Source organism: Podarcis liolepis (assembly GCF_965112155.1).
Source record: "Podarcis liolepis genome assembly, chromosome: 8".
Classification (NCBI taxonomy): domain Eukaryota; kingdom Metazoa; phylum Chordata; class Lepidosauria; order Squamata; family Lacertidae; genus Podarcis; species Podarcis liolepis.
The window spans coordinates 85,071,841-85,098,603 of NC_139560.1; the positions used below are offsets into that span (position 1 = coordinate 85,071,841).

General features: G+C 42.5%; 2 protein-coding genes and 1 pseudogene across 3 annotated transcripts in view; all 3 read right to left on the bottom strand.

Moving 5' to 3' along the window:
• Positions 1–25,793, bottom strand: part of LOC310713858 (uncharacterized protein) — a 74,676-nt gene extending 48,883 nt beyond the window's left edge. Inside the window, exons 1-3 of the mRNA XM_083518421.1 lie at positions 23,171–25,793; positions 22,372–22,394; positions 18,808–21,217 (exon numbers count right to left, since the gene is read on the bottom strand). Coding sequence (XP_083374547.1) covers positions 18,808–21,217; positions 22,372–22,394; positions 23,171–25,627 — 4,890 coding nt within the window. The 5' untranslated portion in view covers positions 25,628–25,793. The remainder of the gene's footprint in view (positions 1–18,807; positions 21,218–22,371; positions 22,395–23,170) is intronic.
• On the bottom strand, positions 3,469–5,898 carry LOC310714142 (protocadherin beta-16-like; the record flags this gene model as incomplete). Its single annotated transcript, XM_083519205.1, has 1 exon — positions 3,469–5,898. One exon carries the CDS (start codon positions 5,896–5,898, stop codon positions 3,469–3,471), a length of 2,430 nt encoding a protein of 809 aa, XP_083375331.1.
• On the bottom strand, positions 7,512–13,522 carry LOC310713828 (protocadherin beta-16-like; annotated as a pseudogene). The gene is made up of 3 exons: positions 11,960–13,522; positions 8,458–9,625; positions 7,512–7,586 (listed from the first exon to the last, which is right to left on the bottom strand). The product of its transcript is annotated as a protocadherin beta-16-like (transcript).
• Positions 25,794–26,763: the final 970 nt, after the last annotated feature.

Consider the following 26,763-nt stretch of genomic DNA (forward strand, 5'->3'; position numbering starts at 1 on the left):
CATGAATTCCTGCAGATACAATATGAGCTGTATGACTTGTGTCCAGCTAAGTCATTCACAGTGTACACAAAATGAAATCAATGCGCATGATTTTTTAAATTTATTTTTTACATCCATTGATCTCTTTTAGTTCCACTTAGTTGAATACAATCCTTAGAACCTTGTTCCTGCTCCCAAAATTATTAAGTCATGTTTTACATTTCTTAGGCTACTAAAACCTCCTAATGTTTGTTCCCCCAACCACCCATCACAGCCTAACCTACAGTACCCACAAGGCTGCTGGGAGGATAAAATGTGAAGCAGGAGAACTATGTAGACCACATGGAACAACTTTTACATTATTAATGTAAAAATAAATAAAAACAGTCTATCTGCTAAAAAGGGAAAGATAGGCTTGGAATGAAGGAGAGTTCCCAGCCATGATGACTGACTGGTGAATATACTTCAAAGGGCATTTCATTAGAATGAACGTCATGTCCTACAGGCAACTCCCCCTCTTTCTCTAAAGCATACACCACACACATGCCCTTCCAGACATGTTAGCTTTCTGTATTATTAAGGTTTCCCTGGCCATTCTGTCATTTCACTTCCACACAGAAGATGAATATGTGCTTTTCAATATAAAGTTCACATACACCTGTAAACATGGGCATGTGAGTAAGAGTCCCTGTTACTTACTACTCATTTAACTGGGTTCCATCTTCCTAATGTGAAATATACAAGTAGGAGCCTAGTATAAAATGTTGTACAGATTAGTAAAACAGTTCAGTGCCCCCCACAAAAATAGGCTATTCTTTCTCTCTCTTGCTTCCCTTCCCCATGGGACATTCTTTCTCTAGTCCCCTCTTTCCCAGCTGAACGTTCTCTATAGCTGGGGCCCAGAGAGGAACCTCTGTGTCCGATCTTATCCCCAGTCAGTTGGGTCTCCCACCTTGTGACACCTGGCATATCTGCACACACAGAGTTCAGTCAACACATGGCACTCCCATCAGCCATGGGCAGAAATACAGTAGGACACTTGCCATAATGCATATACTTAATACAGATGTTTATATTGATACTTTATGAATAAATCTCATAATGTAAGATAATAAAGATCTTGTAGAACACAATGAGAAACAAGTTTCTAAATACTTCGTGATCCATCATGTGGTGTGGAAGTTGTTTATAGGAAATGATATTTGTTCCAATGAAATATCATTTAAAGAATCATGTAGGAATAGAACAAACTTCAGTTCCATCCTGAACATCTCAACATGCACCCGTGGAATTGATTTATGATGTATGACAGCTGATTACCCTCAACGGCATTTCTGCAGGTTTCTGAATACAATGGGAGACAATACTACTTAAGTCTCAGGTGGTTGCTGTGACTAGCAGAATCTTTTTCTATCTCTTTTAGGCACCACGTATTTCTGGGGTGTTTTACAACACAATCCTAACCAAGTCTAATCAGAGGAAAGTACTATTCAATTGAATGGTGCTTATTCCTAGGTAAGTGGGGTTAGGATTGCAGCCCTAGTCATCATCATATGCTGTGGTCCAAGGATGCTGGCTAGACACCAACCCTCTTCCCCACTTCTGGGTTCTCAAGCACATGCTTCTTGGCTCAGGGGATAGGACCAAGTTGCTTCTTTAATTTGTGCTGAGGGTGTGGAGAATGGAGGGAACACAAGAGCCTCTTCCAAGCAATGGTAAAGACTTCTGATGTGCTTGATCTGACACCAGTCTGGTGGGAACTCAGGTTACAGGGTCTGTGCACGGCTGAGTGTTCTGTTCAGTAAGTCTTACAGCACAATCTTAACCATGTCTAATCATGTCCTGCACTTGCAGGAAGGCACTATACAAAAAAATATGTTGCCAAGTTTCAAAGTATAAGCCATAGAACTTAATGTCTCCACTCCTCATTTCTCATGATAATGGTGGGATGTGATTCACCCAAATCAGCCTTGACTAGGTTCCTATAGCTAAGAGCATATAGGACTTTTTCATCTCCTTCCCCCATCGCTTTATTGTTCCTCACTCAGCCACACTCTGTCAGTGTCTTCAACTGATCCCCTTCACCTGAAACTCACTTACTAACTGCACAAATGTCCCTCCACCTGACCATCTCTTTCAGGGTGGGGACACCATAATGTAATCCTATTGGCTAACATTGGACCAAAAAAGCATTTTAAATAAAAAAAACCCTATGAATATGTTTCACTACCACTATATTAGAACACATACTAGACTTTCCTGTTGACCTAAGTCAGCAAACCATTTTGCAAAAGATACAGTCCAAAAGAGAAACCTTTCCAGAAAAAGCAACCCAGTGAAGTAGATGGAAGAAAATGCACAGCACCTGCCAATTTGCCACCCTCATTACACAAACAACTCATTGAAAACAAGCCATTCCTTATCATTTATATCCCAGGATTGGTATGGACCATCCTCAAAGGTACTTCTTTACAATACCAGGTTTCAAGTTGGTCTGTTGAACCATTTTGCAACTATAAACTGCAGAACCTGGTTCTAACATCAAAGGGCTTGTTGTTCAGTGGTAAAAAAGTGCTCTGCATACAAAGCATGCCTGGTTCAAACCCTGGCATCCTCAGGTAGGTCTGAAAAGATACCTGTCTGAAATCCTGGAGAGCTACTGCCAGACATTCCTGAGATAGATGGACCAAAGTTTTGACTCATTAAAAGACAGATTTCTATATTGCTTCTTACGTTCCCCTGTCCCACATTGTTCATTATACAGTAATGGCAGATTACATGTCAGCTTGCTTGCCCTTAACATATTAGCTGTTCAAATTATAAATCAGAGAACTATGAGAGCCCAGATTTGTTTGCTCAAAATGCCAATGGTTTAAAGGCCTGGATAAATAAAATCTAACACTGAAAAGGGTACTCAGTGATTCTAGGCAATTCCACAGGTGGGGTGCCACCAGCAAGAAGACCCTCTAAATAATGTCATGTATATAACTGGGAAGCCTGCTCTAATCAGGGCTCCCGTGTGCAGGTACTTCAGCAGCTGCAGTTACAGGTATGTCGTCCACACCTTGGAGGTATGTATATTCTGGGACACATTGGTGTATCTGCAGTGGCTATGATGTTCTGAGCGAGTTTTAATATGCAGAAAGTCCAAAAGCAGAGGACCTAAATAGCAGGAGGGCTGAAGGAAAGAATCTGAACTCAACAATGGGCTGAGAAGAGGTGGCCTGCCTGAGAAATGGAAGGGTGGAAGAAGAGAGGAGGAGAGAGGAAATAGCAAATGGAGATGATGGACCAGCAATGAAGACAGAGGGAAGAGAGAAAAAAGGTTTCATACAGACTTGAAATAAACAAATGATTTTTAAACTGAAGCATGCTCTAAAATGTCAAAATATATTGTCAATAAATTTCAAAAGAAATACAAGAACATCTGATATGCCTAATTACCAAGCATATATCAATATCAAAGTAACTAACTGGTGGACTTGGAAATTATTTCACCTTTTCCTCTGATTCTTCTTTCCCCACCTGGTCAGGAATATCTTGGGAAGCAGACGGAGGGGTCTGGTTCACATTGAGGTTTGGCTCCCCCACAGAAAAAACAGGAATGAGGGGCCTGAGGAATCTGAACTCGCTGCTCAAGGACCCACCGGTTAAGCAAACGTCGTAGTGGTAACTCCTGGAAAGAGACCCGCTCTGAGAATCGCCACCGTTCTCTGGGATGTCGGGTCTGGCAGGTGGGAAGTGAGGAGGGGCAGCGATAAAACTTTCCCTGGGATCCCTCCTGCAGATCTTGATGGCAGCAAAGGAAACAATGCAAACGAGGAACACAAAGGAGACTGCAGCCAGGCAGATCACCAAGTACAAGGTCAAGGTCCCATCTTCTTCGTGCTCCTCTTTCCTGACCTCCACAGCCTTCATATAAGGATCCGAAAAGCCACCCACGGGAAGGACATGGAGCATGGCAGTGCTGCTCTGGGGAGGGAGCCCGTTGTCCCTGACCACTATCAGGAGTCTCTGCTTGCTGGTGTCTCGCTCGCTCAGGGCTCTCCTGGTTCTCACTTCCCCATTCTGGGCTCCTATGCTGAAAAGACCAGGGTCTGTGGCCTTCAGCAGCTCATAGGAAAGCCACGAGTTCTGGCCAGAATCTCCATCCACAGCCACCACCTTGGTGACCAGGTAGCCGGCCTCCACCGACTTGGGGACCAGCTCATTGCAGGGGGATGTGCTGTTCTGAAGAGGGTAGAGGAAGAAGGGAGCATTGTCGTTTTCGTCTATGATTACGACTCGGACAGTAACTTCTGAGCTGAGGGGAGGAGACCCTCCATCTGTAGCCCTCACCGTCATTTTGAAATCTTTGATCTGCTCATAATCCAGAGATTGGAGGGCATACAGATTTCCGCTTTCAGAGTTGACTGAGATGTAAGAGGCCACAAGGCCATCAGTGACCTTCCCAGGCAAAAGGGAGTAGGTGACCTTGGCATTCTTCTCAGTGTCCAGATCAGTAGCATGGACTGAGCCAATGAGCAGTCCTGGAATATTGTTTTCCCGTATCTGCATTTCACATGAAGACTTTTCAAATACTGGAGAGTTGTCATTGACGTCTGAGATCTCAATGTTAATCACTCTTGTTGAACTGAGCCTGGGGGAGCCTCGGTCAGTGGCTGTGATGGTGACATTATACTCTGAGACCTTCTCTCTGTCCAGGGGACTTTGGACCACAAGCTGGTAATAGTTATTCATAGTGGATTTTAACATAAAAGGAAGGTTTGCCTCCACAGAGCACATGGTTCTGCCATTGTCTCCAGAGTCTCGGTCTGTGACAGTGAAGAGAGCCACAAGTGTCTCCAGGGGAGAATCCTCTGCCAAAGGACTAGTGATGGATATGATGGACACTTCAGGGACATTGTCATTCACATCCTCAATCTCTACCAGGACCTTGCAGTGACCTGAAAGTCCCCCTCCATCTGTTGCTCTGATGCTCATGCTGTAACTGGTTTCTTTTTCATAATCAAGCTGACCAGAAAGAGTCATTTCCCCAGTGTTTTCATTTAGGTGGAACAGATCATATATTTCTTCAGGCACTCTGTAGAATAAGTAGATGATCTGTGCATTTGAACCAAAATCCAAATCCGTAGCTTCCAATCTGAAGACCAAAGTGCCCTGTGGGCTGTTTTCCTTTAACCTTACTTTATATTCAGAATGAGTAAACTGTGGGGAATTGTCATTGATGTCAAGAACATCAATATTTATTTGAACTGTCCCTGTTCTCTGTGGCTCCCCTCCATCCACAGCTGTGAGAGTCAATCCATAGTGTGAGTCCTTCTCCCTGTCCAGTGGCTTCTCCAGAACAAGATCCACATACTTGTTTCCATCCTCTTCACTTTTAACATCAAGCCGGAAATGTTTATTGGGACTGAGAGTGTAGTTTTGGATGTTATTTATCCCCAGGTCCTCATCTCGGGCAGATTCCAAGGGGAAATGTGTATTTGGAGAGACATTTTCAGGAATTTCTAGATCAAATGCCTTTTTAGAGAATTTGGGGACATTATCATTCACATCTTCTATCTTGACTTCAATACTGAAGATCTTTAAGGGATTTTGCAACACAATTTCAGTGTGTAACAAGCAAGGATCAGTCTGGCCACATAATGTTTCTCGGTCTATTTTATCATTTATCAACAAATTCCCAGTCTTGGAATCAAGACGAAAATATTGCTTACTGTTCTTAGAAACCAGCTGGGCTCTGTGAGCAGAGAGCTCCCCTGTTCCCAGTTTCAAATCCTCCAGCACATTAGCCACCAAAGACCCCCTTTTCTTTTCTTCAGGCACAGAATAATGAAGTGATATACTCAGTGCTCCAGGAAGACAAAGGAAAAGCAAAAAATACAGACCTTGTTCCTTTCTGTAGCCGTCTCCCATGGCTCAAGAATCTCTGGCCAAAAGATGAAGTTTCTGACACACTTCCAATGATAATCTCTGCTGCTGTAGAAATGAATTTGATGCTGCCGTGTTGATGGCTTTGCTGTGCTCTATGTTATCTCTTTATTGCATATGAAAGTCACCCGTCCTTTGTTCCAGGCACCTTTTTGCTCATGGCTTCCTGTGAGTTCCTTCACAAAATTCTGAATTCCAGTCCATGTCTTTGCCTGTACTACCACCGTGTGGCTGAGCAAAGAAAAGCCACTAAGATTCAGTAAATAACACTGAATGCAGTGCACATTATACTGAACAGGAAAGCTTCAGATTCACAGTTTCTCTGTTCATAAAAGACTGTTTTATTACTAGGAAGATGCCTCTTTTCCATATGAATGAGTGCAGATATCACAAAACAATGCATTACTTTCCATAGTTCCTGAACACTGTTGTGCATGGGAGTCAATCTAATATACGGAAATTCAAGATGCACAGCACATATGGTGCTCTTGTGGAACAATCTCCCTCCTTCCCACCTCAATCAAACATTTTGCAATAAAGAAATTGACAGGAAAACACCTTGGAAAATGTAGGCTTACTATTGCTTGATTCAAGTGCCATATGGCTTTCACACAGGGAATGTAGCAGGCTATTAATATCTACATGAGTATTAGGATAATAACACCATATCAATTTATATACACAGCTTTTCTTTTTTCCTCACTTCTCGCCCCTCCCCCTTTTATTTCTTTCTTTCTTTCTTTCTTTTAAGTAGTAAGAATGAATAAACTGGTCATATGGAAGCAACTGGTCATATGGAATGAATAAACTGGTCATATGGAATAAACTGGTCATATGGAAGCAACAGTAAACTGGTCATATGGAAGAAACCTGTATCTCGGCTTTTGCATGACACCCCCTCCCATACAGAGAGTTTAAAGAGGTTATGAAGTTATTCTATAACACATCAAACCACAAAACTATAAATATGAAAGTTTATATCCCTCTATGCAAGGGCAGAAAGAACAATATCATAATACGACACAGGGAAACTGAACAGGGAAAATATGGGAAGAATTTCAAATTTGCATTCAGATTTCCTGCACTCAGCTGAATTCAGGCTTGCACCTCACAGATATAGGGGGACCAAACTAGAGGGAGAAAAGTTTATTAATTGAAAGATAATTATTTGAAAATCATTAATAGTTGGTACTTAACTCAGAGTAGGTTGGCTAAGATTTATAAAATAGAATCAGATAAATGTTGGAAGTGTAAAGAAACGGAGGGAACTTTTTTCACATGTGGTGGACATGTAAAAAGGTAAAAGTATATGGGGAAATTGAAAATTGAAAAAAATGCTTAGAACTACTTTAACACACACACACCAGTGTCATTTTCGTTGGGAAAAACCCAAACTAAAATTCCTGGGTGTGAGAAAAGGTTATTTATGTATGCAACAATTGTGGTCCGTGCTTTTTTAGCCCCAAAATGGAAAATGATAATCTCTGCTGCTGTGGAAATGAATTTGATGCTGCAGTGTTGATGGCTTTGCTGTGCTTTATGTTATCTCTTTATCGCATATGAAAGTCACCCGTCCTTTGTTTCAGCCACCTTTTTGCTCATGGCTTCCTGTGAGTTCCTTCACAAAATTCTGAATTCCAGTCCATGTCTTTGCCTGTACTACCACCGTGTGGCTGAGCAAAGAAAAGCCATCAAGATTCAGTAAATAACACTGAATGCAGTGCACATTATACTGAACAGGAAAGCTTCAGATTCACAGTTTCTCTGTTCATAAAAGACTGTTTTATTACTAGGAAGATGCCTCTTTTCCATATGAATGAATGCAAATATCACAAAATTACCTTCTATAGTTCTTCTACATTGTTGTGCATGGGATTCAATCTAATACGCGAAAATTCAAGATGCACAGTACATATGGTGCTCTTGTGAAACAATCTCCCTCCCTGGCCCTCAATCAAACAGTTTGCAGTGAGGAAAGCAACACGAAAATACCTTGGAAAGTGTATGATAACTTTTGCTTGATGCCATATGGCCTGCACACAGAGAATGTAGCAGGCTATTAATATGTATATATCGATTACAACATGGGAGTGCATTACATTTATTTTTTGTATTTTTTTTCTTATACTCAGCATTGTTCTTCTTTTTCCTCATTCCCCTCTTTTTTTCTTTGTATCACTTTATTTCTTTTTTTAAAAAGTAGTAAACTGGTCATATGGAAGCAACCTGTATCTCAGGTTTTCAGTGACACCCCCTCCCATTCAGAGTGTTTAAAGGGGTTATGAAGTTATTCTATAGCACATCAAACCACCAAAATATTAATATGAAAGTGTATATTCCTCTATGCAAGGACAGAAACAACAATATCAGAATACAAGGACACAGGTAAACTGAGCAGAATTTTTAAAGTAGAATTTCAAACCCGCATTCATATTTTGTGCACTCTGCTGAATTCAGGCTACCACCTCACAGATACAAGAGGAGCAAACTAGAGAGAGAAAATGAAATTAAACCATACTAAAAGGATTCAAATGCTGAACTCACCTGGATAATGTTTTGAGTTTCACCTGCATGACATGGGACACCTTCAGAATCATTGGAACTCCTTGGATTCACCTGAGTGTTAGGAGGCTCCACAGAGAAAACAGGAAACAGGGGCCTGAGAAACCTGAACTCGCTGTTCAGAGACCCACCAGCTAAGCACACCCCATAGTTGTAAGCCTGAGATAGAGATCCAGCACCAGGATCCGCAGAGTTCTCCTGGGAATCAGGTCCCACCGGGAAATTGGCTCCAGAGTTGTAGGTTCCTATGAACTTTTCACGTTTCTGCAACTTGATTACAACAAAGGCCACCACAGAAATGAGAAAGATGCTTGAGATGGCAGCCAAGCAGATGATCAAATACATCGTCAGGCTGGGGTCTTCCTCCTCCGCTGTTTCCTCCTTTGGGAGAGCCACACTTTTCAGATAAGGGTCAGAGAAGCCGTCCACTAGGAGGATTCTGAGCGTGGCAGAGGTGGACTGGGGAGGATGGCCGTTGTCTCGGACCACCACAATCAGATTCTGCTTGAAGCTGTCTCGGTTGCTGACCGGCCTCAGGGTGGTCACTTCTCCATTCTGGGCCCCCACCGTGAACAGACCCGGCTCTGTGGCCTTCAGCAGCTGGTAGGAAAGCCAAGAGTTCTGGCCAGAATCCCTGTCTACAGCCACCACCTTGGTGACCAGGTAGCCAGTCTCTGCCCCTCGGGGAACCAGGTCATTCGAGGGGGAAGTGCCATTCTGGAGAGGGTAGAGGATGAAGGGGGCATTGTCATTTTCATCCACGACCTGAACGCGGATGGGAACTTCGGAGCTCAGTGGAGGGGAACCTGAATCCACAGCCCTCACCGTCACCTGGAAATCTTGTACTTCCTCATAATCCAGAGACCGGATGGCATACAGGTTCCCCGTTTCAGAGTTGATGGAGATGTAAGAGGATGTGGGGCCATCATTGACCTTCCCAGGCAAAAGCGAGTAGGTCACTTTGGCATTCTGCGCTGTGTCCAGATCAACAGCATGGACCGAATTGATCAGAAGACCAGGAATATTGTTTTCTCTTAACTGCATTTCATAGAATGGCTTTTCAAACACTGGAGGGTTGTCATTGACATCTGACACTTCAACATGAAGTATTCTTGTGGAAGTGAGTCTGGGAGAGCCCTTGTCAGTGGCTGTGATGGTAGAATCATAGAATCATAGAATCATAGAATAATAGAGTTGGAAGAGACCACAAGGGCCATCGAGTCCAACCCCCTGCCAAGCAGGAAACACCATCAGAGCACTCCTGACATATGGTTGTCAAGCCTCTGCTTAAAGACCTCCAAAGTAGGAGACTCCACCACACTCCTTGGCAGCAAATTCCACTGTCGAACAGCTCTTACTGTCAGGAAGTTCTTCCTAATGTTTAGGTGGAATCTTCTTTCTTGTAGTTTGGATCCATTGCTCCGTGTCCGCTTCTCTGGAGCAGCAGAAAACAACCTTTCTCCCTCCTCTATGTGACATCCTTTTATATATTTGAACATGGCTATCATATCACCCCTTAACCTCCTCTTCTCCAGGCTAAACATGCCCAGCTCCCTTAGCCGTTCCTCATAAGGCATCGTTTCCAGGCCTTTGACCATTTTGGTTGCCCTCCTCTGGACACGTTCCAGTTTGTCAGTGTCCTTCTTGAATTGTGGTGCCCAGAACTGGACACAGTACTCCAGGTGTGGTCTGACCAGAGCAGAATACAGTGGCACTATTACTTCCCTTGATCTAGATGCTATACTCCTATTGATGCAGCCCAGAATTGCATTGGCTTTTTTAGCTGCCGCGTCACACTGTTGGCTCATGTCAAGTTTGTGGTCAACCAAGACTCCTAGATCCTTTTCACATGTACTGCTCTCAAGCCAGGTGTCACCCATCTTGTATTTGTGCCTCTCATTTTTTTTGCCCAAGTGCAATACTTTACATTTCTCCCTGTTAAAATTCATCTTGTTTGCTTTTGCCCAGTTCTCTAATCTGTCAAGGTCGCTTTGAAGTGTGATCCTGTCCTCTGGGGTGTTAGCCACCCCTCCCAGTTTGGTGTCATCTGCAAATTTGATCAGGATGCCCTTGAGTCCATCATCCAAGTCGTTGATAAAGATGTTGAATAAGACCGGGCCCAAGACAGAACCCTGTGGCACCCCACTAGTCACTCTTCTCCAGGATGAAGAGGAACCATTGATGAGCACCCTTTGGGTTCGGTCAGTCAGCCAGTTACAAATCCACTGAGTGGTAGCATAGTCAAGACCGCATTTTACCAGCTTCTTTACAAGAATATCATGGGGCACCTTGTCAAATGCCTTGCTGAAATCAAGGTAGGCTACATCCACTGCGTTCCCTTCATCTACCAGGCTTGTAATTCTGTCAAAAAACGAGATCAGGTTAGTCTGACATGACTTATTTTTCAGAAATCCATGCTGACTATTGGTGATCACAGCATTCCTTTCTAGGTGCTCACAGACTGTTTGCTTAATGATCTGTTCCAGAATCTTCCCTGCTATTGATGTCAGACTGACTGGGCGGTAATTATTTGGGTCCTCTCTTTTCCCCTTTTTGAAAATAGGGACAACATTTGCCCTCCTCCAGTCTGCCGGGACTTCGCCTGTTCTCCAGGAATTCTCAAAGATGACTGCCAGTGGTTCTGAGATCACATCTGCCAGTTCTTTTAATACTCTTGGATGCAGTTCATCTGGCCCTGGAGACTTGAATACATCTAATCCAGCCAAATATTCTTGTACTATCTCCTTAGTTATTCTGGGCTGTGTTTCCTTTGCTGAATCATTTGCTCCAAATTCTTCAGGTCGGGCATTGTTTTCTTTATTGGAGAAGACTGAGGCAAAGAAGGCATTGAGGAGTTCAGCCCTTTCTGTGTCCCCTGTTTGCATTTCACCATCTTCTCCTCTGAGTGACCCCACTGTTTCTTTGTTCTTCCTTTTGCTACGAACATACCCATAAAAGCCTTTTTTGTTGCTTTTAACCTCTCTAGCAAGCCTGAGTTCATTCTGTGCTTTAGCTTTTCTGACTTTGTGTCTACACGTGCTGGCTATTTGTTTGAATTCCTCTTTGGTGGTTTCCCCCCTTTTCCATTTTTTGTACACATCCTTTTTTAATCTTAATTCAGTTAAAAGTTCTTTAGATAGCCACCCTGGTTTCTTTAGGCACCTTCCATGTTTTCGTCTCATTGGTATTGCCTGACGTTGTGCTTTTACTATCTCCCTCTTAACAAACTCCCAGCCATCATGAACTCCCTTTCCTTTTAGTATTGCTGTCCATGGGATCTCACCCAGCACTTCCCTAAGTTTTATGAAGTCGGCTTTCTTAAAGTCAAGAAATTGAGTCCTAGTATGCTTGGCTGCTACTTTCCGCTGTATAGTAAACTTCAGAAGAGCATGATCACTCGCGCCTAATGATCCTTCCACATCTACCCCACTAACCAGGTCATCAACATTGGTTAGGACCAGATCTAAAATGGCTGTTCCATTACCAGCTGGTGATGTTATACTCAGAGGCTTTTTCTCTGTCCAGTGGTTGTTGGGTCACCAGCTGGTAATAGTTGTTCTCCGTCGGTTTTAGTACAAATGGCAGGTTGACTTCAGTGGTGCAGGCAGTTCTGCCACTGTCCCCAGAGTCCACGTCTGTGACACTGAAGAGGGCCACCACTGTCTCTGGGGGAGAGTTCTCAGGTAAGGGACTGGTGTTGGAAGTGATGGTAATCTCTGGAGCATTGTCGTTCTCATCCTCAATCTCTACAATGACTTTACAGTAAGCAGAAAGGCCTCCTCTGTCTGTAGCTCTTATGTTCATCTCGTAATTTGTGTTTTCTTCATAATCAATTGTTCCTGCAGTAGTAAGTTCCCCGGTGTGTTTGTTTAACTTGAATGATCTGACTACATATTCTGGCACTTGGCTGAATGAATAAGTGATTTGTGCATAGGAACCAAGATCCTTGTCAGTGGCTTCAACTTTGGTGACCAGCGTATCCAATGGGCTGTTTTCCTTTAGTTTCACTTTGTACTCAGATTGTGGAAACTGAGGCAAATTATCATTAGCATCCAGAACATCAATAATAATTTGCACTGTTCCAGTTCTTTTTGGGATTCCTCCATCAACTGCTGACAGAATAAGGGAAATCTGTGGATTCACCTCACGGTCTAGCGGTTTCTCTAACACCAGTTCTCCGTATTTGGTACCATCAGTGTGACTTTTCACATGAAGCCTAAAATGTTCATTAGGACTAAGGGTGTAGTTCTGAACAGTATTTTTTCCTTTATCTGTATCTTCTGCTCTTTCCAAAGGGAATCTGATATCCACAGGAGTCTGCTCAGGTATTTCAAAAATAAATTGATTCTTAGAGAATTTGGGAGGATTATCATTCACGTCCTCAATCTGAACTTCTATTCTGTGTAACTGCCATGGCTTTTCCAGCACAATTTCAGACAGTAGAATACATGGTTCATTCTGACCACACAGGGACTCCCGATCTATTTTATCCTTTACTGTCACATCCCCAGAATGAGGATCCAGCTGGAAATACTGCTTGGAGCTCTTAGAAACCAGCCGGGCTTTCCGAGCAGACAGCTCCTTTGCATCCACTCTCAAATCCTTCAGCACATTCACTACCAGAGACCCCCTTTTCTCCTCCTCTGCCACTGAATAGCGGAAAGACTCACACATGGCTATGCATGCACAGAGACACAGGGAAAAAGACCAAACTTGCCTGATCTTGAGATGCAATTCCATTCTCCCATCCTCTCCTCCTGAAATGCAAGGCATTGTCCTCTTGTCTATTCCAAGGTGTGTCTCTTCTTAGCTGTATTTATCTTCTGAAAGTGACACTGTGTCCTGCTTATTCCTACTGGAATTTCTGAAGACTGGCTTGCAATAGGGATCTGCTGTTTTGCCCGTGCTGATTCCTTTGTCTAATGGCTACAGCTCTTGAGGAGAGCAACTGCTGCTCCCCAATTTCCTTCTTTTATCTTGTGCAATACCACCACCTTGTGTTTGAACTATGTTATGGCGTTACAAAAACCAAAAGATTTTCCAGAATAAGAGCTGGTAAACATGAGCATCCGTGTGGAGATCATAGAATCATAGAATCATAGAGTTGGAAAAGACCACAAGGGCCATCGAGTCCAACCCCCTGCCAAGCAGGAAACACCATCAGAGCACTCCTGACATATGGTTGTCAAGCCTCTGCTTAAAGACCTCCAAAGTAGGAGACTCCACCACACTCCTTGGCAGCAAATTCCACTGTCGAACAGCTCTTACTGTCAGGAAGTTCTTCCTAATGTTTAGGTGGAATCTTCTTTTTTGTAGTTTGGCTCCATTGCTCCGTGTCCGCTTCTCTGGAGCAGCAGAAAACAACCTTTCTCCCTCCTCTATGTGACATCCTTTTATATATTTGAACATGGCTATCATATCACCCCTTAACCTCCTCTTCTCCAGGCTAAACATGCCCAGCTCCCTTAGCCGTTCCTCATAAGGCATCGTTTCCAGGCCTTTGACCATTTTGGTTGCCCTCCTCTGGACACGTTCCAGTTTGTCAGTGTCCTTCTTGAATTGTGGTGCCCAGAACTGGACACAGTACTCCAGGTGTGGTCTGACCAGAGCAGAATACAGTGGCACTATTACTTCCCTTGATCTAGATGCTATACTCCTATTGATGCAGCCCAGAATTGATGCAAGAGAACAGCCACCCCAATGGAACATAAACCCCATATTCCCAGCTTGCTTTCTTTTTAAGAATTTCTAGCATCTTTAGAACCTGAGATATGAAATACAGTAAGACATATATTTTTCTCCTTTTGATGATGATGACAATTTGGTGAGAAATTATAGTATTATCACCCTACATTTGCTTCCATGAGTTCCTGCAGACACAATATGGGCTGTACAATTTGTGTCCAGCTAAGTCATTCACAGTGTACACTCACTGAAATCAATGCGCATGATTTTTTATTTTATTTTTTACATCCATTGGTCTCAGTGGGACCTCTTTGAGTTCCACTTAGCTGAATACAATCCTTAGAACCTTGTTCCTGCTCCCAAAATTATTATGTCACGTTTTATATTTCTTAGGCTGCTGAAACCTCCCAATGTTTGTTCCCCCAACACACAGACCCATCACACTTAACCTACAGTACCCACAGGGCTGCTTGGAGGATAAAATGGGAAGCAGGAGAACTATGTAGACCACATCAAACAACTTTTACATTATTAATGTAAAAATAAATAAATAAAAACAGTCTATCTGCAGGGAAAGAGAGACTTGGAATGAAGGAGAGTTCCCAGCCATGATGACTGACTGATGAATATACACATTTGAATATGAAGTTTGCATTCATCTGTAAATGTTCTGTTCCTCTTTGATTCTTCAAAAGGCATTTCATTGGAACAAACGTCATGTCCTACAGGCAACTCCCCCTCTTTCTCTAAAGTATACGCCACACACACGCTCTTCCAGACATGTTAGCATTCTGTATTATTAAGGTTTCCCTGACCATTCAGTCCTTTCGGTTCCTCACAGAAGATGAATATGTGCTTTTCAATATAAAGTTTGCATTCATCTGTAAACATGGGCATGTGAGGAAGAGTCACTGTTACTTTCTACTCATTGAACTGGGTTCCATCTTCCTAGTGAGATATATGAAAGTAGAAGCCCAGTACAAAATGTTGCACAGATTAGTAAAACAGTTCAGTGCCCCCCACAAACCCTCTATTCTTTCTTTCTCTTGCTTCCCTTCCCCATGGGACATTCTTTCTCTAGTCCCCTCTTTCCCAGCTGAACATTCTCTATAGCTGGGGCCCAGAGAGGAACCTCTGTGTCCGATCTTATCCCCAGTCAGTTGGGTCTCCCACCTTGTGACACCTGGCATATCTGCACACACACAGTTCAGTCAACACAGGGCACTCTGATCAGCCATGGACAGAAATACAGTAGGACACTTGCCATAATGCATATACTTAATACAGATGTTTATATTGATAGTTATACTTTATGTATCAATCTCATAACCTAAGATAATACAGATCTTGTAGAACACAATGAGAGACAAGTTTCTAAATACTTCGTGACCCATTATGTGGTGTGGAAGTTGTTTATAGGAAATGATATTTGTTCCAATGAAATATCATATAGGAACAGACCAAACTTCAGTTCCATCCTGAACATCTCAACATGCACCCGTGGAATTGATTTATGATGTATGACAGCTGATAACCCTCAATGGCATTTTTGCAGGTTGGAAATACAACTGGAGACAATACTACTTAAGTCTCAGGTGGTTGCTGTGACCAGGAGAATCTTTTTCTATCTCTTTTAGACACCAGATATTTCTGGGGTGTTTTACAACACAATCCTAACCAAGTCTAATCAGAGGAAAGTACTATTCAATTGAATGGTGCTTATTCCTAGGTAAGTGGGGTTAGGATTGCAGCCCTAGTCATCATCATATGCTGTGGTCCAAGGATGTTGCCTAGACACCATCCCTCTTCCCCACTTCTGGGTTCTCAAGCACATGCTTGTTGGCTCAGGGGATAGGACCAAGTTGCTTCTTTAATTTGTGCTGAGGGTGTGGAGAATGGAGGGAACAGCAAGAGCCTCTTCCAAGCAATGGTAAGGACTTCTGATATGCTTGATCTTACACCAGTCTGGTGGGAACTCAGGTTACAGGGTCTGTGCACGGCTGAGTGTCCTGTTCAGTAGATCTTACAGCACAATCTTAACCATGTCTAATCATGCACTGCACTTGCAGGAAGGCACTCTACAAAAATATATTACCAAGTTTCAAAGTATAAGCCATAAAACTTAATGTCTCCACTCCTCATTTCTCATTATAATGGTGGGATGTGATTCAGCCAAATCAGCCTTGACTAGGTTCCTATAGCTATGAGCATATAGGACTTTTTCATCTCCTTCTCCCATCGCTTTATTGTTCCTCACTCAGCCACACTCTGTCAGTGTCTTCAACTGAAACTCACTTGCAAACTGCACAAAAGTCTCTCCATTTGACCATCTTTTTCAGGGTGAGGACATCCTCTTGGCTAACATTGGCCAAGAAACCCATATTAAATAAGAACTATGAATATGTTTCACTACCATTAAAGCACATACTAGACTTTCCCATTTACCTATGTCAGCAAACCATTGGGCAAAAGATACAATCCAAAAGAGAAATCTTTCCAGACAAAGCCCCCCAGTGATATAGATTTAAGAAAATGCCAATTTGCATTTGTGTAAAAGTCCCTCATTACACAACCAACTCATTCACATCAAGCCATTCCTTATCATTTATATCCTAGGATTGGTATGTTCAGTCAACACAGGACACTCCCATCAGCCATGGGTAGAAATACAGTAGGACACTTGCCATAATGCATATACTTAATATAGATGTTTATATTGATATTTATACTTTATGTATAAATTTCATAACCTAAGATAATACAGATCTTGTAGAACACAATGAGAGACAAGTTTCTAAATACTTTGTGACCCATTATGTGGTGTGGAAGTTGTTTATAGGAAATGATATTTGTTCCAATGAAATATCATATAGGAACAGAACAAACTTCAGTTCCATCCTGAACATCTCAACATGCACCCGTGGAATTGATTTATGATGTATGGCAGCTGATTACCCTCAATGCCATTTTTGCCACACTCTGTCAGTATCTTCAACTGAAACTCACTTGCAAACTACACCAAAGTCTCTCTGTTTGACCATCTTTTTCAGGGTGAGGACATCCTCTTGGCTAACATTGGCCAAAAAAACCAAACATATTAAATAAGAACTATGAATATGTTTCACTAACATTAAAGCACATACTAAACATTCCCATTGACCTAAGTCAACAAACCATTTTGCAAAAGATACAATCCAAAAGAGAAATCTTTCCAGACAAAGCCCCCCAGTGATATAGATTTAAGAAAATGCCAATTTGCATTTGTGTAAAAGTCCCTCATTACACAACCAACTCATTCACATCAAGTCATTCCTTATCATTTATATCCTAGGATTGGTATGGCCCATACTCAAAGGTACTTCTTTACAATGCCAGGTTTCATGAATTTGCTGAACTAACTCTTAAAAAGGGATACAAGAACGGGAGACGTGAGGAAGTCAGGAAAATAAGCTAATTGAGAATCAGAAATTAAGAAAGAGGGAATTTTTGTTTTTTGTTACTATATGTGTTTTTATCTTTTTTCTTTTTTCTTCTTTTTTCTTTGATGTGTTTAATGTTTTGTATTTTTGTATTGTATTGTCTTTTGTGATTTTTTTTTGTCTATGTAAGCTTGTCTATTGTGAAAACATAATAAAATATTTATTTAAAAAAAATATACAATGCCAGGTTCCAAGTCTGTCTGTTGAACCATTTTGCAACTATAAACTCCAGAACCTGATTCTTACATCAAAGGGCATGTTGTTCAGTGGTTAAAAAAAACTGCTCTGCATACAAAGCATGCCTGGTTCAAACCCTGGCATCCTCAGGTAGGTCTGAAAAGATACATGGACCAAGGGTTTGACTCATTAAAATACAGATTTCTATACTGCTTATGTTACCCTCTCCCACACTGTTTATAATAATGGCAGATTACAAGTCAGACTACTTGCCCTTAACATATTAACAGTTCAAATTATAAAACAGAAAACTATGAGGGCCCAGATTTGTTTGCTCAAAATGCCGATGGTTTAAAAGGCCCGGATAAATAAAAAGGTCATCTAACCCTGAAAAGGGTACTCAGAGTTCCTCCCCTGGAAGGCAATTCCACAGGTGGGGTGCCACCAGCAAGAAGACCCTCTAAATAATGCCATGTATATAACTGGGAAGCCTGCTCTAATCCGGGCTCCCGTGTGCAGGTACTTCAGCAGCTGCAGCTACAGGTATGTCGTCCACACCTTGGAGGTATGTATATTCTGGGACACATTGGTGTATCTGCAGTGGCTATGATGTTCTGAGTGAGTTTTAATATGCAGAAAGTCCAAAGGCAGAGGACCTAAATAGCAGGAGGGCTGAAGGAAAAATATCTGAATTCAACCATGGGCTGGGAAGAGGTGGCCTGCCTGAGAAATGGAAGGGTGGAAGAAGAGAGGAGGAGCGAGGAAATATCAGATGGAGAGGATGGAAGAGTGATGAAGACAGAGGAAAATGAGTAAAAACTCTCACATGGACTTGAAATAAACAGATCATTTTTAAACTGAAGCATGCTCTAAAATGTCAAAATATATTGTCAATAAAATTCAAAAGAAATACAAGAACATCTGATATGCCTAATTACCAAGCATATATCAATGTCAAAGTAACTAACTGGTGTATTTGAAATTATTTCACCTTTTCCTTTGATTCTTCTTTCCCCACCTGGTCAAGAATATCTTGGGAAGCAGACGGAGGGGTCTGGTTCACATTGAGGTTTGGGTCCCCCACAGAAAAAACAGGAATGAGGGGCCTGAGGAACCTGAACTCGCTGCTCAAGGACCCACCGGTTAAGCAAACATCGTAGTGGTAACTCCTGGAAAGAGACCCACTCTGAGAATCGCCACAGTTCTCTGGGATGTCGGGTCTGGCAGGTGGGAAGTGAGGAGGGGCAGCGATAAAACTTTCCCTGGGATCCCTCCTGCAGATCTTGATGGCAGCAAAGGAAACAATGCAAACGAGGAACACAAAGGAGACTGCAGCCAGGCAGATCACCAAGTACAAGGTCAAGGTCCCATCTTCTTTGTGCTCCTCTTTACTGACCTCCACAGCCTTCATATAAGGATCCGAAAAGCCACCCACGGGAAGGACATGGAGCATGGCAGTGCTGCTCTGGGGAGGGAGCCCATTGTCCCTGACCACTATCAGGAGTCTCTGCTTGCTGGTGTCTCGCTCGCTCAGGGCTCTCCTGGTTCTCACTTCCCCATTCTGGGCTCCTATGCTGAAAAGACCAGGGTCTGTGGCCTTCAGCAGCTCATAGGAAAGCCACGAGTTCTGGCCAGAATCTCCATCCACAGCCACCACCTTGGTGACCAGGTAGCCGGCCTCCACCGACTTGGGCACCAGCTCATTGCAGGGGGATGTGCTGTTCTGAAGAGGGTAGAGGAAGAAGGGAGCGTTGTCGTTTTCGTCTAGGATTACGACTCGGACAGTAACTTCTGAGCTGAGGGGAGGAGACCCTCCATCTGTAGCCCTCACCGTCACTTTGAAATCTTTGATCTGCTCGTAATCCAGAGATCGGAGGGCATACAGATTTCCGCTTTCGGAGTTGACTGAGATGTAAGAGGCCACAAGGCCATCAGTGACCTTCCCAGGCAAAAGGGAGTAGGTGACCTTGGCATTCTTCTCGGTGTCCAGATCAGCAGCATGGACTGAGCCAATGAGCAGTCCTGGAATATTGTTTTCCCGTATCTGCATTTCACATGAAGACTTTTCAAATACTGGAGGGTTGTCATTGACATCTGAGATCTGAAGATTAATAATTCTTGTTGAAGTGAGCCTGGGGGAGCCTTGGTCAACGGCTGTGATGGTGACATTATACTCTGAGACCTTCTCTCTGTCCAGGGGACTTTGGACCACAAGCTGGTAATAATTATTCATAGTGGATTTTAACATAAAAGGAAGGTTTGCCTCCACAGAGCACATGGTTCTGCCATTGTCTCCGGAGTCTTGGTCTGTAACAGTGAAGAGAGCCACAAGTGTCTCCAGGGGAGAATCCTCTGCCAAAGGACTAGTGATGGATATGACGGACACTTCAGGGACATTGTCATTCACATCCTCAATCTCTACCACGACCTTGCAATGACCTGAAAGTCCCCCTCCATCTGTTGCTCTGATGCTCATGCCATAGCTGGTTTCCTTTTCATAATCAAGCTGACCAGAAAGGGTGATTTCCCCAGTGTTTTCATTTAGGTGAAACAGATCATATATTTTTTCTGGTACCCGGTGGAATGAGTAGGTGATCTGTGCATTTGAGCCAAAATCCAAATCTGTAGCTCCCACTTTGAAGACCAGAGTACCCTGTGGGCTGTTTTCCTTTAACCTTACTTTATATTCTGAATGAGTAAACTCTGGGGAATTGTCATTGATGTCAAGAACATCAATATTTATTTTAACTGTCCCTGTTCTCTGTGGCTCCCCTCCATCCACAGCCGTGAGAGTCAGTCCAAAGTGTGAGTCCTTCTCCCTGTCCAGTGGCTTCTCCAGAACAAGATCCACATACTTGTTTCCATCCACTTCACTTTTAACTTCAAGCCGGAAATGTTCATTGGGACTGAGAGTGTAGTTTTGGATGTTATTTCTCCCCAGGTCCTCATCTTGGGCAGATTCCAAGGGGAAATGTGTATTTGGAGAGACATTTTCTGGAATTTCCAGATCAAATGCCTTCTTAGAGAATTTGGGGACATTATCATTCACATCTTCTATCTTGATTTCAATACTGTAGATTTTTAAGGGATTTTGCAACACAATTTCAGACTGTAATAAGCAAGGATCAGTCTGGCCACATAATGTTTCTCGGTCTATTTTATCATTTATCAACAAATTCCCAGTCTTGCTATCAAAACGAAAATAATGCTTACTGTTCTTAGAAACCAGCTGGGCTCTGCGAGCAGAGAGCTCCCCTGTTCCCAGTTTCAAATCCTCCAGCACATTAGCCACCAAAGACCCCCTTTTCTTTTCTTCAGGCACAGAATAGTGAAGTGATATACTCAGTGCTCCATGAAGACAAAGGAAAAGCAAAAAACACAGACCTTGTTCCTTTCTGTAGCTGTCTCCCATGGCTCAAGAATCTCTGGCCAAAAGATGAAGTTTCTGACAATCATCCAGTGATAATCTCTGCTGCTGTAGAAATGAATTTGATGCTGCCGTGTTGATGCCTTTGCTGTGCTGTATGTTATCTCTTTATCGCATATGAAAGTCACCAGTCCTTTGTTCCAGCCACCTTTTTGCTCATGGCTTCCTGTGAGTTCCTTCACAAAATTCTGAATTCCAGTTCATGTCTTTGCCTGTACTACCACCGTGTGGCTGAGCAAAGAAAAGCCACTAAGATTCAGTAAATAACACTGAATGCAGTGCACATTATACTGAACAGGAAAGCTTCAGATTCACAGTTTCTCTGTTCATAAAAGACTGTTTTATTACTAGGAAGATGCCTCTTTTCCATTTGAATGAGTGCAGATATCACAAATCAATGCATTACTTTCCATAGTTCTTGAACACTGTTGTGCATGGGAGTCAATCTCATACATGGAATTCAAGATGCACAGCACATATGGTGCTCTTGTGGAACAATCTCCCTCCTTCCCACCTCAATCAAACATTTTGCAATAAAGAAATTGACAGGAAAACACCTTGGAAAATGTAGGGTTACTATTGCTTGATTCAAGTGCCATATGGCTTTCACACAGGGAATGTAGCAGGCTATGAATAACTACATAAGTATTAGGATAATAACACCATATCAATTTATATACACAGCTTTTCTTTTTTCCTCACTTCTCGCCCCTCCCCCTTTTATTAATTTCTTTCTTTCTTTCTTTTAAGTAGTAAGAATGAATAAACTGGTCATATGGAAGCAACTGGTCATATGGAATGAATAAACTGGTCATATGGAATGAATAAACTGGTCATATGGAATAAACTGGTCATATGGAAGCAACAGTAAACAGGTCATATGAAAGCAACCTGTATCTCGGCTTTTGCATGACACCCCCTCCCATACAGAGAGTTTAAAGAGGTTATGAAGTTATTCTATAGCACATCAAACCACAGAACTATAAATATGAAAGTTTATATCCCTCTATGCAAGGGCAGAAAGAACAATATCATAATACGACACAGGGAAACTGAACAGGAAAAATATGGGAAGAATTTCAAATTCGCATTCAGATTTCCTGCACTCAGCTGAATTCAGGCTTGTACCTCACAGATATAGGGGGACCAAACTAGAGAGAGAAAAGGCTATTAATTGAATGATAATTATTTGAAAATCATTAATAGTTGGTATTTAATTCAGAGTAGGTTGGCTAAAATTTATAAAACAGAATCAGATACATGTTGGAAGTGTAAAGAAACGGAGGGAACTTTTTTCACATGTGGTGGACATGTAAAAAGGTAAAAAAAAATGGGGAAATGATTTATAATAAATTGAAAAAAAAAGTTTAAAACTACTTTAAAACACACACACACACACACACACACACACACACGTGTGTCATTTTTGTTGGGAAAACCCCAAACTAAAATTCCTAGGTGTCAGAAAAGGTTATTTATGTATGCAACAATTGTGGTCCGTGCTTTTTTAGCCCCAAAATGGAAAGTGAGCAAGGTCCCAACTAATGAGGATCAGCAACTTAAGTTGACAGGATATGCAGAACGTGCAGATTTAACACAGAGAATAAAAGAAAGAAGAACATACATTTAAAAAAGAGTGGAAACATTTATTGAATATATGAAAAATGACTTTATACAGCTGAAAACACTGGCATCACTAAGATAAATTCAATAGAGAAAATAATTTTTGATGGAGGTAAAAGTGGAAAACTTATTTGAATGCTTATAGTAAAATAGGGATATGAAAAATGAATCATGGAAGGAGAAGGGAAGTCATGGGATATTTTAAATGCTTGTTTTAAAATGTAAAATTGAAAATTTAATAAAAATTATTATCAAACTAGAGGGAGAAATATTTGAAATTAAACCATTCAAATGGTACTCTCACCTGAACCCCATGTTGACTTTCACCTGCATGTCTGGGGACACCTTCAGAATCATTGGAACTCCTTGGATTCAGCTGAGTGTTAGGAGGCTCCACAGAGAAAACAGGAAATAGGGGCCTGAGAAACCTGAACTCGCTGTTCAGAGACCCACCAGCTAAGCACACCTCATAGTTGTAAGCCTGGGATAGAGATCCAGCACCAGAATCCGCAGAGATCTCCTGGGAATCAGGTCCCACCGGGAAATTGGCTCCAGAGTTGTAGGTTCCTATGAACTTTTCACGTTTCTGCAACTTGATTACAACAAACGCCACCACAGAAATGAGAAAGATGCTTGAGATGGCAGCCAAGCAGATGATCAAATACATCGTCAGGCTGGGGTCTTCCTCCTCCACGGTTTCCTCCTTTGGGAGAGCCACACTTTTCAGATAAGGGTCAGAGAAGCCGTCCACTAGGAGGATTCTGAGCGTGGCAGAGGTGGACTGGGGAGGATGGCCGTTGTCTCGGACCACCACAACCAGATTCTGCTTGAAGGTGTCTCGGTTGCTGACCGGCCTCAGGGTGGTCACTTCTCCATTCTGGGCCCCCACCGTGAACAGACCCGCCTCTGTGGCCTTCAGCAGCTGGTAGGAAAGCCAAGAGTTCTGGCCAGAATCCCTGTCCACAGCCACCACCTTGGTGACCAGGTAGCCAGTCTCTGCCCCTCGGGGAACCAGGTCATTCGAGGGGGAAGTGCCATTCTGGAGAGGGTAGAGGATGAAGGGGGCATTGTCATTTTCATCCACGACCTGAACGTGGATGGGAACTTCGGAGCTCAGTGGAGGGGAACCTGAATCCACAGCCCTCACCGTCACCTGGAAATCTTGTACTTCCTCATAATCCAGAGACCGGATGGCATACAGGTTCCCCGTTTCAGAGTTGATGGAGATGTAAGAGGATGTGGGGCCATCATTGACCTTCCCAGGCAAAAGCGAGTAGGTCACTTTGGCATTCTGCACTGTGTCCAGATCAACAGCATGGACGTAACCGATCAGAAGACCAGGAATATTGTTTTCTCTTAACTGCATTTGATAGAACGGCTTTTCAAACACTGGAGGGTTGTCATTGACATCTGAAATTTGCACATGAAGTATTCTTGTGGAAGTGAGTCTGGGAGAGCCTCTGTCTGTGGCTGTGATGGTGATGTTATACTCAGAGGCTTGTTCTCTGTCCAGTGGTTGTTGGGTCACCAGCTGGTAATAGTTGTTCTCTGTGGGTTTGAGCACAAATGGCAGGTTGACTTCAGTGGTGCAGGCAGTTCTGCCACTGTCTCCAGAGTCCACGTCTGTGACACTGAAGAGGGCCACCACTGTGTCTGGGGGAGAGTCCTCAGGCAAGGGACTGGTGATGGATGTGATGGTAATCTCTGGAGCATTGTCGTTCTCATCCTCAATCTCTACAATGACTTTACAGTAAGCAGAAAGGCCTCCTCCATCTGTAGCTCTGATGTTCATCTCGTAATTTGTGTTTTCTTCATAATCAATTGTTCCTGCAGTAGTAAGTTCCCCGGAGTGTTTGTTTAACTTGAATGATCTGACTACATATTCTGGCACTTGGCTGAATGAATAAGTGATTTGTGCATAGGAACCAAGATCCTTGTCAGTGGCTTCAACTTTGGTGACCAGCGTATCCAATGGGCTGTTTTCCTTTAGTTTCACTTTGTACTCAGATTGTGGAAACTGAGGCAAATTATCATTAGCATCCAGAACATCAATAATAATTTGCACTGTTCCAGTTCTTTTTGGGATTCCTCCATCAACTGCTGACAAAATAAGGGAAATCTGTGGATTCTCCTCACGGTCTAGCGGTTTCTCTAACACCAGTTCTGCATATTTGCTACCATCACTGTGACTTTTCACATGAAGCCTAAAATGTTCATTAGGACTAAGGGTGTAGTTCTGAACTGCATTTTCTCCTTTATCTGTATCATCTGCTCTTTCCAAAGGGAATCTGAGATCCACAGGAGTCTGCTCAGATATTTCAAAAATAAATTGATTTTTAGAGAATTTGGGGGAATTATCATTCACATCCTCTATCTGAACTTCAATTCTGTGTAGCTGCAATGGCTTTTCCAGCACAATTTCAGACAGTAGAATACATGGTTCATTCTGACCACACAGGGACTCCCGATCTATTTTATCCTTTACTGTCACATCCCCAGAATGAGGATCCAGCTGGAAATACTGCTTGGAGCTCTTAGAAACCAGCCGGGCTTTCCGAGCAGACAGCTCCTTTGCATCCACTCTCAAATCCTTCAGCACATTCACTACCAGAGACCCCCTTTTCTCCTCCTCTGGCACTGAATAGCGGAAAGACTCACACATTGCTATGCATGCACAGAGACACAGGGAAAGAGACCAAACTTGCCTGATCTTGAGATGCAATTCCATTCTCCCAGCCTCTCCTCCTGAAATGCAAGGCATTGTCCTCTTGTCTATTCCAAGGTGTGTCTCTTCTTAGCTGTATTTATCTTCTGAAAGTGACACTGTGTCCTGCTTATTCCTACTGGAATTTCTGGAGACTGGCTTGCAATAGGAATCTGCTCTTTTTCCTGTGCTGATTCCTTTGTCTAATGGCTACAGCTCTTGAGGAAAGTAACTGCTGCTCCCAAATTTCCTTCTTTTATCTTGTGCAATACCACCACCTTGTGTTTGAACAATGCAATGGCGTTATGAAAACCAAAAGTTTTTCCAGAATAAGAGCTGGTAAATATGAGCATCTATGTGGAGATGCAAGAGAACAGCCACCCCAATGGAACATAAACTCCATATTCTAGCATCTTTAGCACCTGAGATATGAAATACAGTAAAAAATATATTTTTCTCCTTTTGATGATGATGACAATTTGGTGAGAAATTATAGTATTATCACCCTATTGTTACTTCCACGAATTCCTGCAGATACAATATGAGCTGTATGACTTGTGTCCAGCTAAGTCATTCACAGTGTACACACAATGAAATCAATGCGCATGATTTTTTTAAATTTATTTTTTACATCCATTGATCTCTTTGAGTTCCACTTAGTTGAATAAAATCCTTAGAACCTTGTTCCTGCTCCCAAAATTATTATGTCATGTTTTACATTTCTTAGGCTACTAAAACCTCCTAATGTTTTTTCCCCCAACCCCCCCCCCTCCACCACAGCCTAACCTACAGTACCCACAAGGCTGCTGGGAGGATAAAATGTGAAGCAGGAGAACTATGTCGACCACATCGAACAACTTTTATATTATTAATGTAAAAATAAATAAATAAAATCAGTCTATCTGCTAAAAAGGGAAAGAGAGGCTTGGAATGAAGGAGAGTTCCCAGCCATGATGACTGACTGATGAATATACACATTTGAATATGAAGTTTCCATTCATCTGTAAATGTTCTGTTCCTCTTTGATTCTTCAAAAGGCATTTCATTGGAACAAACGTCATGTCCTACAAGCAACTCCCCCTCTTCCTCTAAAGTATACGCCACACACACGTTCTTCCAGACATGTTAGCATTCTGTATTATTAAGGTTTCCCTGACCATTCAGTCCTTTCAGTTCCTCACAGAAGATGAATA